Source organism: Gorilla gorilla, chromosome 8, assembly GCF_029281585.2.
Source record: "Gorilla gorilla gorilla isolate KB3781 chromosome 8, NHGRI_mGorGor1-v2.1_pri, whole genome shotgun sequence".
NCBI classification, from domain to species: Eukaryota; Metazoa; Chordata; class Mammalia; order Primates; family Hominidae; genus Gorilla; species Gorilla gorilla.
Window position 1 is genome coordinate 127,580,285 of NC_073232.2, and position 14,409 is coordinate 127,594,693.

The 14,409-nt window shown below is 33.8% G+C and overlaps 1 protein-coding gene across 4 annotated transcripts in view; it reads left to right on the forward strand.

Moving 5' to 3' along the window:
- Positions 1-14,409, forward strand: part of ATRNL1 (attractin like 1) — an 853,221-nt gene that overhangs the window by 188,110 nt on the left and 650,702 nt on the right. For all 4 annotated transcript variants that reach the window (XM_019035499.4, XM_055353888.2, XM_055353889.2 and 1 more), the window contains exons 14-15: positions 1,059-1,191; positions 5,956-6,137. In XM_019035499.4, the coding sequence (XP_018891044.1) occupies positions 1,059-1,191; positions 5,956-6,137 (315 nt within the window). The remainder of the gene's footprint in view (positions 1-1,058; positions 1,192-5,955; positions 6,138-14,409) is intronic.

Below are 14,409 nucleotides of genomic sequence, written 5' to 3' on the forward strand. Positions count from 1 at the left end.
AACATATCCAACATTCACTTACGTTGCCTGCAAAAGCTATTGATTATGAAATCGTAATAAGCATGTTATCTTCCTGGGTATATATAAAAAATAAAAACAGAGAAAAGAGGAAAAGGACCATGGTTTCATGGTGACTAAGGAAAGAAGTCTTGATCTGTCTTCTTGGGAAAGCTGTTCATGTCTAGGATGTCATTTGTTTCTGAGGAGAAAGGTCCCTGGTCAATTTTGCCTTGAGGTTTCCAGTGGGTGTACTGTCCTGAGACTGGGAATGGTCCTCTTAAATTGAGAAATGTGGATCCAAGGCTCAGGCTCAAGGCCCTGAAGTTTTGCTGCAGAGAAGAACTTCGTGTAGTCCCTTGCAGCTGACTTCAAGGGCAGTCTTTCTCTGGTGTCTCTTTTGAAAAGACCCAATCTCCGGGGTGTAGACCATGAAAAGTCTGGTTGTCATCAGTTCGTGGGGGCTTCTTCTATCTGGTGAAAATATACCTTGGCAAAATGCATTAAAGCCTTGCAATATCAAGTCGTGTCAGAGTTTATAAAAGCAGTAGATACATGAGGTTCTGTTATTACGGGCATAGGCCTTCCAGTAACCATTTTATAAGGGGTCAATCTATGTTTTCCAGTGGGAGTGGATATGATTGCCATTTTAATTTGTAATACCTTTGAACAAGGCAGTGTAGTTAGCTTTGCCTAATGCCATTGTGTTTATAATACCTTATTTGAATATTTTGCAGTTTGTCCATTGAAACATATGCCTCTATTGCTGTGATTGGCTGGGACTCAACTATCTGTTATAAGAATATGCTTGTAAGTTAGGTTGCAGTTTGTTTAATCCTAAATTAGGTTGTAGTTCACCACTTGTAGAGGCAGCTTCAGGCCAAATTTAATTTAATTTAATAAACTAATGAAATAAATAAGAGAGAGTCTGATTCAGTTGAATTGTATTTGGAGTTAGAAATGTTTATTTTAAAGTTCACCAGAGGATTTAAATATACACTGAAGTTTAAGAATCATTGCTATACAAAGGTGAAAAATAACATGCTCTTTTAATTTTCTAGTCTGTCAAGAACTACACCAAATGTCATGTGAGAAATGAGCAGATTTGTAACAAACTTACCAGCTGTAAAAGCTGTTCACTAAACTTGAATTGCCAGTGGGATCAGAGACAGCAAGAATGCCAGGCTTTACCAGGTAAAGATTTCAAAATTTAGTAAATGAGTTTATGGTCTACAGATAAATACTGACATAGAAAAGTACATTTAGTAAGGACACTACATTTTCTAAAATTAAAATCATAGTAAATATCAACCTATAATATTGTAGTACTAATAACACTGTTTCTACAAGAAAAGTTTTTTGATTACATATTTGCTTCCAATTATTTTAAGGTGTTCATATGTTTATGATACTGTTGAACTGATTAGATACCTTTTCATCGAAAAAAATCTTAAAAATGTAGAAAATAATAAGCACTCAGACTTAATATTCAGATTTAACAAATACTAACATTTTGTTATATTTTATTTAAGTGCCTTTTATTTTCCAAACTCAGTGCATATTTTCATTATACATTATAACATTTATAAAAAATATTTTAAGGCAACAATAATATAGAACATATTAATTATATATTATATATTTTGCCTCTCTGTATCCTAAAATATATATATTATATATTTTCCCTCTCTGTATCCCAGGGTTTTAAAAATATTATATATATAATATATTAACAATAAATACATAAATATATTACTTATATAATATGTAACATATAATATATTTATTAAAATTATATATCTAGTAATTTTAACTAAATATATAATTTATATGTTTAATAAATTCAAACCATTAATTTATATATGTAATAAATTTAAACCATAAATTTATATATTTATTATATTACATTTATAATATATAATATAATATAAATTATATTTTATATAATATATTATCCTATATAATATAATTTTATAATAAATACATTTCTTTTTTATTTTTTTAAAATTATTATTATTATACTTTAAGTTTTAGGGTACATGTGCACAATGTGCAGGTTAGTTACATATGTATACATGTGCCATGCTGGTGTGCTGCACCCATTAACTCGTCATTTAGCATTAGGTATATCTCCTAATGCTATCCCTCCCCCTCTCCCCACCCCACAACAGTCCCCAGAGTGTGATGTTCCCCTTCCTGTGTCCATGTGTTCACATTTCTTATAATAAATATCTGCTTTTATGAGAATCTGAATTTTATAAACTACAGCAAAGCTCATTTTTAAAAGTAATTTCATTTTTTCACAGTTAACATTGCTAGTGGATGCTAAGTACTCTTCCTTTGAAGTATAAAAGATAAAATTAGAAAATTGAAAGGTAATACAGGCATTTAACCAGTTCTGCTTGTTATACAGATAAACTGAGATCCATGCTGGTGAAGTGATATGCTCAAAATTATGTGACTTGTAAATGACAGAGTTGTAGCTATTAACTAGGTGTTTTATTTCTGTTTAGTATTTTGCCTCTCTTTATCCCAGGGTTTTTTTTTTTTTAAAGGTGGAATTTTTTTTTAGTATTATTATACTTTAAGTTCTGGGGTACTTGTGCAGAATGTGCAGGTTTGTTACATAGGTATACACATGCCATGGTGGTTTGCTGCACCCATCAATCCATCACCTACATTAGGTATTTCTCCTAATGCTATCCCTCCCCTAGCCCCCTACCCCCACTTTTTTTTTTAAAGAAAAGTTTCTGAGCCTATTTAATGCTAAAACATATTGGAAAATTCCATCACAGAATTTGTCTGAAAGAGAATCTTTCTTACAAGGTAATGTAATAAAAATCAAAATTATTCTGCCTTTAAAAATACCATTGAGGCCAGGTACGGTGTCTCACACCTGTAATTCTAGCACTTTGGGAGGCTGAGGTGGGTGGATCACTTGAGGTCAGGAGTTGAAGACCAGCCTGGCCATCATGGTGAAACCCCGTCTCTACTAAAAATACAAAATTTAGCTGGGTGTGGTGGTGGGCACCTGTAATTTCAGCTACTCGGGAGGCTGAGGCAGGAGAATCACTTGAACTCAGGAGGTGGAGGTTGCAGTGAGCAGAGATCACGCCATTGCACCCCTGCCTGGGTGACAGAGTGAGACTCTGTCTCAAAAACAAACGAACAAACAAACACACCATTGAGGCGCTGGAATGTCATTCATACTTTGAATTTTGTTTACATACTGGCCCTTAAAGCCTTTAAACAGTGTGACGTGCATATGTGCTCATTTTGAGAAAGATAGTATTAATAATGCAGTAGGCAGGGTTTAAGAAGCAACAGTGAGATGATACTAAGAAGTTGAAAGTGGTATTGATCTCTCAGAATTAAACTATAAAATGAAAATGTAGATCAATAAAAATATTTTCAAAGTTTCCTTAAAATGACAAGGTTAATCTTGGACCAAAATAAGATTTGAATGAAGGAATGTATGCATTTCAAGGAATATTACTTTGATAAGAATGGAAATTAGTTGCCAGTGGAAGTTTGGAAAAATGATAGTAAAGTTACTTTTGGTAGTACTCATCTACTCATTCCCTAGGAAAAAAATGTTGCTTTGTTATAAAGGCTCCACTTGACCAGGCTATTATTTTGGAGATGTAATGAAATATATTATGCACAGATTCCCTTTTCTTAATTCATATTTACTAAGCAGCCAACTGGTTATATATCATTTGATTTCCATTCAGCTTATCTCAAGGAAGTGAATGCTCTAAATAGAGGGCCCAGTCTGTAGAGCAGTTGTACAATTCCATGACAATTGGTGTATTGCATTTTTTTTACATTGATCTCATATGAGCTTGGCAATTTGAATTTATCTCACTAAACTCATTATAAATTAATTGCCTTCCTTTTAACCCCACTGCTAAGTTGATGCTTAATACTACAAAAGCCTGAAGTATAAAAATATTTGGTTTGGTAGTATAATTTAGTTTAGCCACAAAGGCCCATGCATTTGTTTTTATTTGTATGATTTGTCAATGAACTATTTTTGTTCTCACTAAAAAATAAATGAGGAGACAGGCAATAATAATATAAATTCTTCCTTGATTCAGTAAGGTGAGAAAAAACCGTAATTTAAGAAAACGTTTGCATTGTAAGGAAAAGTTTTTGGTATTTTGGATTTAAAAGGACTGTAAAAATTGAAACACATATAGCTTCAAACTGAAAACCAGGACATGCTACACAGTCTTATTAAATGATAATTATAGTTTATTGAGGGAGTACTATGTTCCAACTGCTGTGAGTTTTTCATGGTACCCAATTTAATCCTTAGAGCAGCAACCGTGAACGAACAGGAGTCCCCAAGATGCTTTCGAGTGGGTCCATTTGGTGAAGACTAATAGTACTGAGACATTATTTGCTTTTAAAATTCTCCATTTGTTATGGGTTTACCATGGAGTTTTATAACTGCTATCTGATGTATGCTATTCCAATAGACTGAATGTAGAAGCAGATATGAGAATATAGCTGTCGAATGCCAAATATTAAAGACATTTACAGAAATATACAACAATAAAAATAAAATATGCTATTAAGTTGTAATGTTCCCCTTCAACGTTTTGTTATGAAATATTAAAACAGAAATATTAAAAAACAGAAATAATTGTGGAGAGGACACCCATTACCTACATTCTAGATTCTACAATTAACATATTACTCTATCTGCACTATCCCTGATCTCTCTGCCTATACATCCCCTATTCATTCATTAATCCTTCTTTATTTTTTGATGCTGAGGTCTAATTTGAATTGTCAGCTACTTTCCCTCGGGAAGGGAATTTGAGGATACGTTTCCTTTGGGCCTATTTGTATACCATAGAGGGGCAAGACATCTCAGCAGCTGGAAGAGTGCATTTATAGTGGGGTTTAAAATTATTATTTTAAATGAATAAATACATGTATTTGTTAAAGTTACCATTTTTAATTTTAAAACCATTTTTAATTTTAAAACGCTCCAAATCAGTAGATATAGCATGCATAAAGAGAAGTTCTGTGGGACCCTCAATAATTTTTAAGACTTAAAGACCAAAAATTTGAGAACAGCTGCTTTAGAACAACTTTATAAGAGTTGCAGCAATATATCCAAGGTCCTTCATACAGGGCTAGAGGCGCTAATACATTTCATATGATATAGAAACTAAAATGTAGTCTAACTTTATAGATCAGTATATTAATGAAACACTATTTTTAATTAGTGCACACTAAAGTTTAGCCTTATTTATATATTATATAAACCTGTGTTTTGGAAAACGGTGTTTCAGTTTCAATTTGGATTCTATAGATAAACCATTATTACTGAACAGTATGTTTCATCTTTAGAAAGACATGAATAATTGTGTAAAAATAAACATTAGCAAGGAAAGATCATAGCTCCTTTACTAATCATAAGTGAAATGAGACTTCTCTACCCATGCTTATGAAAGAATCAAAGAACCCAACTTATACCACAACTATATACCTGAGCTATAGAAATTAGATTTAGAGGTCAATTAGCTTCACTTATAGGAGTAACTTTGAAACTGCTTCTGTTATAAGCTTGTTGTTTTTCTATTAAAGTAATCTTGTCTTATGTAAACTAGACCTTGGGACATAAATATAGTAGTGATTTTACTTATTGAAATACCATATGCCAATATACCAGACGTTACACAGAAAACCTAGCAGTCAACACATTTAACAGATGTCATAGAGCCATAATTTATCTCATGTTTAAGATTTAAAGAAAAAATTGGGATGTTCTACTTTCATTCTCAACCAAACTATTAGAAAACATTTATTTGAAATATTGAGATATTTAATATGTTTTATTTCAAAAATAATTTAAACAAATACAGAAGTACTTTGAAATAATTGAAAAATACATTTGCTTTTTGGTAATCTTACAATAAGACACATTTTTTTTCTTACTAGCTCATCTTTGTGGAGAAGGATGGAGTCATATTGGGGATGCTTGTCTTAGAGTCAATTCCAGTAGAGAAAACTATGACAATGCAAAACTTTATTGCTATAATCTTAGTGGAAATCTTGCTTCATTAACAACCTCAAAAGAAGTAGAATTTGTTCTGGATGAAATACAGAAGTATACACAACAGGTAACATTTCTACTTGTTTACATTATGGAAATATGCTATGATAATTTCATAATTATTTGAAATGGTTTTTTTTTGGTTTTAATACATTATTGTTGCTAATTTTGGAAATAAAAGTGAAATTGATTTCTCAAGTGAATTGGCAGAAGACTTATTTTGTATAAGTAATAAGGTAATAAGGTTTTGTAAATTATCACTTTTTGCAGAGTAAACCACTGTATTATCTTACCAAGAAGTGATCTTATATGAATAGATACACTTAAAGAGTATATAATTTAAGAATTATAACTCCACTTGGTATAGTGTGGCAGAAACAATTTTTGCTGGAAAACTTTTCAGAGCAATTATAGTCAATCCTCTGTATCTATGGATTCTGCATTCATGGAGTCAACCAACCGCAGGTGAAAAATATTTTTAAAAAGTATGGTTGTGTCTGTACTGAACATGTACATACTTTTTTTCTTGCCGTTAGTCTCTAAACAATACGGCATAACAGCTATTCAATAACATTTACATTGTATTCAGTAATAATCTAGAGATGATTTTAAGTATATGGGAGGATATGGATAGGTTACTTGGAATACTATGCCATTTTATGTTACATAAGGGATATGATATTTATGGATGTTAGAATCCACAAGGGACCTCCGTATCCTCCATGGATACAGAGAGATGACTATGTTACCAATTACTTGCTATATAGAAACAAGTAATGCTTACTTGTTACAGCTTACTTTAAAGAAGCATTGTAGATAGCATATCAAAATGGTGGACAGCATAAAATCTGGACATATGCTTATTTCTACAGCTTAGTAGCAAGTTAACATCCCTAGCTCTATGTTTCTCATTTGTAAACTGGCATAATAATCATGGCTACTTCATATGTTTATTGTGGGTAATAAATGAGATACTGCATGTAAAGAATATAGAAAAATTTATTTTTGAGAGTTAACTTTGGTTACAATTTTTACTATTTCCATTTTAAGGGATACTATTTTTTTTGTCTTTGTTCCCACTACTGCTATTACTACTATTTCCAGGAATCATTATTTAGACAATGAATTTTTAGGTAACTAAATGAATTTATCTGGTAAATAGTTAATATTGAAACTGATTGTGGAAAAATGTCTTAATTTTTCTATGGTAAGTACATTTTTTTGTTCAAGCTTCTATTAAAATTTATTTTATTGTCACTGAAGAATTGTATGTGTTTATGGGGTACATAGTGCTTGTTTAATACATATAATGTATAGTGAGCAAATCAGGGAAATTAGCATATCCATTATGTCAAACATTTATTATCATTTACTTGTGTTGGGAACATTCAATATCCTCCTTCTAGCCATTTGAAACTATGTGATATATTATTGTTAACAATAGTCATCCTACATTATTATAGAACATTAGAACTTATTCATCTTATCGAGCTGTAATTTTCAATCCTTTAATAAATCTCTTCTTATCCCTCCCTTTCGCCTTACTCTTCCCAGCCTCTAGTACCTCTCCTCTACATTTTACTTCTATAAGATCAACTGTTTTTTTTTGTTTTTTTTTTTTTTTAGCTTCCACTTATGAATGAGAACACAAGGTGTGTAACTTTCTGGGTCTCTCTTATTTTACTTAACAAAATGTCCTCCACTTCCATCCATGTTGCCATGAATGACAGGATTTCATTCTTTTTTAATGACTGAATATTATCCCATTACGTATATTTACCACATTTTGTTTATCTATTTTTTTCTTGTTGGAAACCCAGGTTGGTTCCACATCTTGGCTATTGTGAATAGTGCTGCAATAAACATGAGAATGCAGGTATCCCATTGATATACTGATTTTCTTTCCTTTGGATAAATGTCCAGTAGTGGGATTGCTGGAACAAATGATAGTTCTATTTGTAGTTTTCTGAGGAACTTCTATATTGTTCTCCATAGGGGCTGTACTAATTTACATTCCCACCAACAACGTGTAAGAATTCCCTTTTCTCTGCATCCTCACCAGTATTTTTTGACTTTTTGATAATAGACATCTGGAGGTGAGATGATAGCTCGTTGTGTTTTTTATTTGTGTTTCCCTGATGATTAGTGATGTTGACCATTTTTTTCACACTTTTGTTGGTCACTTGTATGTCTTCTTTTTTTTTTTTTTTTGAGACAGTCTCGCTCTGTTGGCCAGGCAGGAGTGTGGTGGCATGATCTCGGCTCACTGCAACCTCCGTATCCTGGGCTCAAGCAATTCTTCTGCCTCAGCCTCCCGAGTAGCTGGGATTACAGGCGTGTGCCACCACGCCCAACTAATTTTTGTATTTTTAGTAGAGACAGGGTTTCACCATGTTGGCCAGGCTGGTCTCGAACTCCTGACCTCAGGTAATCCGCCCGCCTTGGCCTCCTAAAGTGCTGGGATTACAGGCATGAGCCACCGTGTCCGGCCTGTATGTCTTCTTTTCGGAAATGTCCGTTCAGATCATTTGTTCTTTTCTAATTCAGATTGTGGTTTTTTGCTGTTGAATTTTTTAGTTCCTTATATATTCTGGATATTAATTCCCTATCAAATGAATAGTTTACCAATATTTTCTCCTATTAGTCTGTTTTCATGCTGCTGATAAAGACATATCCGAGACTGGGGAGAAAATGAGGTTTAATGGACTTACAGTTCCACATGGCTGGGGAGGCCTCAAAATCATGGCAAAAGGCAAGAAGGAGAAAGTCACATGTTACATGGATGGCAGCGGGGAAAGAGAGGGAGAGCTTGTGTAGGGGAATTCCTCTTTTTAAAACCATCAGATCTTGTGAGACTTATTCACTATCATGAGAACAGCACAGGAAAGACCTGCCACCATGATTCAATTACTTCCCATCAGATCCCTCCCACAACACGTGGTAATTCAAGATGAGATATGGATGGGAACACAGCCAAACCATATAATCTCCCTTTCTGTAGGTTGTCTTTTCACTGTGTTGTTTCCTTTGCTGTGCAGAAGCTTTTTATTTTTATATAATCCCATTTGTTTATTTTTGCTTTTGTTTCCTGTGCTTTTGAGATCTTGTTCATAAAATCTTTTTGTAAACCCATTCCTGAAGTTTTTTCGTATGTTTTCTTCTAGTAGTTTTATTGTTTTGGGCCTTAAATTTAGTTCTTTGATCCATTTTTTTGTTGTTGTTTTTGTATAGGGTAAGAGGTGGGGGTCTAGTTTAATTCTAATGCATATAGAGATCCAGTTTTTCTAGCACTATTTATTGAAGAGATTGTCCTTTCCCCTATGCATGTTCTTGGTGTAATTGTCAAAAATCAGCTGGCTGCGGCTATGTGAATTGTTTGTGGGTTCTCTATTCTCTTCCACTGGTGTATGTTTATGTTTTTATACCAGTACCATGCTGTTTTGTTTACTACAACTTTGTAGTGTATTTTGAAGCCTGGTAGTTTGATAGCTCTAGCTTTGTTCATTTTGCTCAGGATTGCTTTGGCTATTAGGGCTCTTTTTTGTTCCATACAAGTTTTAGGATTGCTTTTCCTATTTCTGTGAACAATGTCATTGGTATTTTATAGGTAGTGCATTGAGTCTGTAGGTTGCTTTGAGTAGCATGGTTGTTTTAACAATATTAAGTCTTCTGATCCATTTGCATGGAATGTCATTCCATTTGTTTGGATACTCTTCAATTTCTTTAATCAGTGTTTTGTAGTTTTTTTGTTGTAGAGGTCTTTTACCTTCTTGGTTAAATTAATTCTAAGTATTGTAAATGGTGTTACCTTCTTGATTTATTTTCCACCTAGTTTGTTGTTTGTGTATAGAAGTGCTACCGATTTTTGTGTGTTGATTTTGTAACCTGAAACTTTGCTGAATTAGTTTATCAGTACTAAGAGTTTTCTGGTAGAGTTGAAGTGGTGTCATTCCTCTAGGGTAATACCCGAGGTTCTTTGCCTCACACCAAGGAAATCAAGGACACAGACACACAAGGAGTGAAATTAAGAGCAGAGGTTGCCGGGCATGGTGGCTCATGCCTGTAATTCCAGCACTTTGGGAGGCTGAGGCGAATGGATCACCTGAGATCAGGAGCTTGAGACCAGCCTGGCCAACAAGGTGAAACGCCGTCTCTACTAAAAACATAAAAAATTAGCTGGGCCTGGTGGCGGGCACCTGTAATCCCAGCCACTTCTGAGGCTGAGGTGGGAGAATTGCTTGAATCTGGGAGGCGGAGGTTGCAGTGAGCTGAGGTCGTGCCATTGCACCCCAGCCTGGGTGACAAGAGTGAAACTGCAGCCCCCAACCCCCGTCCAAAAAAGAGCAGAGGTTTAATAGGTGAAAGAAAGAGAAAACCTTTCTCTCCTGCAGAGAGAGAGGGGCTCTGGAGTGGGTCTTCTAGTTCTGTGGTGAAATGCATGGGGTTTTATAGACAAGCTTAAGGAGGTGGTGTCTGATTTACATAGAGCCCAAAAGATTGATCTGACCAGGTGTGCCATTTACATAGTGAAGAAGCTGGCTGCCCTACCTTAATCTTTTATTATGCAGATGGGTTCTCTACTTGGCTAGTGCCATGTTGCCTGTTCCTTTACTGTACACGTGGTTGACAAAGAAAAGGGAAGATGTAGCCTCCACGTTGAACATGCCTGGCCCCCACGTAGCCTTCACCTAGTGGCACAGCTGCCGGCATTCACCGGTGTAAGCTTCCAGCTTTCTTATCTCTGTCTGCAGCTCAATTTCACAGGCTCCTCTTTGTTAGAAAAATAATGATTTTGGAGCTGCTTTTTGTTAAAAGGGAAGGCTTGCTGAGGACTCTCTTACCCTCACTATCTACCTAAATAATTTCTTTCTAGTTCTTGTATAAGAATCTTAAGGTTTTTCTCTGTATCATGTCATCTACAAACAGGGACACTTTGACTTCTTCTGTTTCAATTTGGATGTCTTTTATTTCTTCTGTTGCCTAATTGCCCTGGCCATGGACTTACAGTGCTGTGTTAAATAATTGTGGTGAGAATGGATATCCTTGTCTTGTTCCAATTCTTAGAAGAAAGGCCTTTAGCTTTTCCTGTTCAGTATGATGTTAGCTGTGGGTTTGTCACATATGGCCTTTATTATTTTCAGGTACATTCCTTCCTAAATAAAGGTATTTATTTATTTATTTCCTTCCTAAATTAGGTAATTCCTATGTAAATACCTAATTTAAGTTTTTATCTTGATGAGATGTTGAATTCTGTTGAATGCTTTTGCTGCGTCTATTGAGATGATTGTATGGTTTTTGTCCTTCTATTGATGTGATATTTGATGTTTATTAATTTATGTAGGTTGAACCATCCTTGTAGCCCTTGGATAAATCCTTCTTGGTCATGGTGTGTATTGTTCTGATATTGTTGGATTCATTTTGCTAGTATTTTGTTGAGCATTGTTGCATATGTTCATCATAGATATTGGCCTCTAGGTTTTTTTTTTTTTTTTTTTTTAATGTCCTTGTCTGGTTTTGGTATCAAAACCTCATAGAATGAGTTAAGAAAATCCCCTCTCCTTCAGTTCTTTGAAATAATTTGAGAAGAATTGGTTTTAATTATTTTTGAAAGGTTTGGTAGAATTCAGCAGTGAAGCCATCTGGTCCTGGACTTTTCTTTGTTGTGAGACTTTTCATCATTCATTCAAAATCATGAATTTTGTTGGTATTTTCAACTTTTCTATTTCTTTTTGGTTCAATTTCTAGGTTGCATGTGTACAGAAATTTATTCATTTCTTGTAAGTTTTCAATTTCTTGGAATATAGTTGTTTATAGTAGTCTCTAATGACCCTTTATGTTTCTGTGTTATTTTAATGTCTCCTGAATTTTCACTTCTGATTTTATTTATCTGGGTCCTCTCTCTTTCTTGTTTAGTCTAGCAAATGGTTTATCAGTTTTCTTTATTTTTTGAACAAGACCGACATTTTGTGTCATTGATCTTCTGTATTATTTTAGTCCTGATTTCATTTCAATAAAGATCATGATTGCCATGATCTTTTTTTCCTTCTTCTAATTTTGGATTTGTTTCTTTCTTACTTTGCTAATTCTTTGTGATGCAACATTAGGGTGTTTATTTGAAATCATTCTGTTTGTTTTCTTTGATGTAGATGTTTATTACTATAAACTTCCCTTTCAGTATTCCTTTTGCTATATCCTATAGGCTTTGGTATGTTGTGTTTCTGTTTTCATCAGTCTCAAGTAATTTTTAAATTTCATTCTTAATTTCTTTCTTCACCCAGTGTTGAGGACTATATTGTTTAATTTCCATTTATTCACATTGTTTTGAATGTTCCTCTTTTTACTAATGTCTAGTTTTATTCCGTTGTGGTCATGTAAGATACTTGGTATGATTTTGATTTTTAAAAATTTGTTGATATTTGTTTTGTGTCCTACCATATATGATCATTCCTGGAGAATGTTCCACATGCTGATGAAAAGTATGTGTATTCTTCAGTACAGTGTTCTGTAAATGTCTGTTAGATCCATTTGGTTTATGCTGCAGTTTAAATCTGATGTTTCTTTGCTGATTTTCTGTCTAGATCATCTGTCCAATGCTGAGAGCATAGTGTTGAAGTCTCCAAGTATTATTGTTTTGGGGCATATTTCTCTTTTTATATCTAATAATATTTTCCTTATGTATCTAAGTGCTCCAACATTGGGTGCATGTATATTTACAATTTATAGTCTCTTACTGAATTAATCCCTTTCTTATTGTATAATATGCTTCTTTATCTCTTTTACAGCTTTTGAGTTAAAGTCTGCTTTGTCTGATATAAGTGTAGCTACTCCTGTTCACTTTTGCTTTCTGTCTGCATGGAATATGTTTTTTCATCCCTTCACTTTTAGTCTATATATGTCTTTCCAGGTGAGGTAAGTTTCTCGTAGGCAGCATATGGTTAGTTATTTTTTAAAAAAATACCATCAGACAGTCTATATTTCTTAAGTAAGGGAATTCATTTACTTTCAAGGTTATTGTTGGAAGGTGAGAATTATTCCTATCAATTTATTGGTTGTTTTCTGGTTTTCATACATCTTTTCTTCCTTTGTATATCCTTTCTATCCTTTGTTCCTTTCTTCCTCTCTTATTATTTATTTTTGTAGTTACATGGCTTTCTGTAGTGATATGGTTTTATTTCTTTCTCTTTCTCCTTAGTGTGTTGGCTCTACCGGTGAGTTTTATAATTTTGTATGTGTTCATGATGGTGGTTATCATCTTTTCCATTCTAGATGTTAGGCTCCTTTGAGCATTTATTGTAAGGCTAGTCTATTGGTGATTAATTTCATTAGATTTTGTCTGTGGAAGATATTATTTCTCCTTAATTTCTGAAGGATGGCTTTGCTGGGTATAATATTTGTGGTTGACAGTTTTTTTGTTTTCTTCTCAATAGTTTGAATATATCATTCCGTTCCTCTTGGCCTTTATGGTTTCTGCTAAGAAATTCACTGTTGCTGAAATGGGGATTTTCCTATATCTGACTTTATGCTTTTCAGTTGCTACTTTTAGAATTCTTTCTGTTTGATTGTTGATGATTTGAGTATTGTGTGCATTGTAGAGGACCTGTATAGGCTGAATCTATTTGGTGTTCTTTAAGCTTCTTCGACCTGCATGTCCATTTCTTTCTGAAGACTTGGGAAGTTTTCAAGTGATTTATTAAATATTTCTAGACACCTGTTCCCTTCTGTTCTCTTTTGTAGTTCCTATAATACAAATAGGTTTTCACTAAATGTTTCTTGTAAATGCTGTAGGCCTTCCTCACTCCATATTCTATTTTATTTTTGTCACCTGTGTTATTTGCTTTTAAGTCCAGTGATTCTTCTAGCTGGGCATGGTGGTGTGAACCTGTAGTCCTAGCTACTTGGGACACTGAGGTAGGAGGATCGCTTGTAAGCCCAGGAGATTGAGGCTAGCCTAGGCAACACAGCAAGATCCCATCTCTGTTAAAAAAGAAGAAAGAGTAATTATTTTTTCTGCTTAGTCAAGTCTGTGGTTGAAGCTCTCTGTTGCATTTTTAAAGTTTTATTCATTGAATTCTTCAGATCTAGGATTTATTTTGTTCTTTTTTTCTGATATCTCTGTTGTTGAATTTTTCTTTCAAATTATGAATTGTTTTCCTTATTTTGTTGAATTGTCTATCTGTATTCTCCTATATCTCACTGAAGTTCCTTAAGATTATTTTGAATTTTCTTTCTGATATTTCATATGTTTACTTATGTTGGGTTCTATTACTGGAGAAATATTGTTTTCCTTTGGGGATATCATGTTTTCTTTGCTTTTTCATGTTTGATGTATTCCTACATTT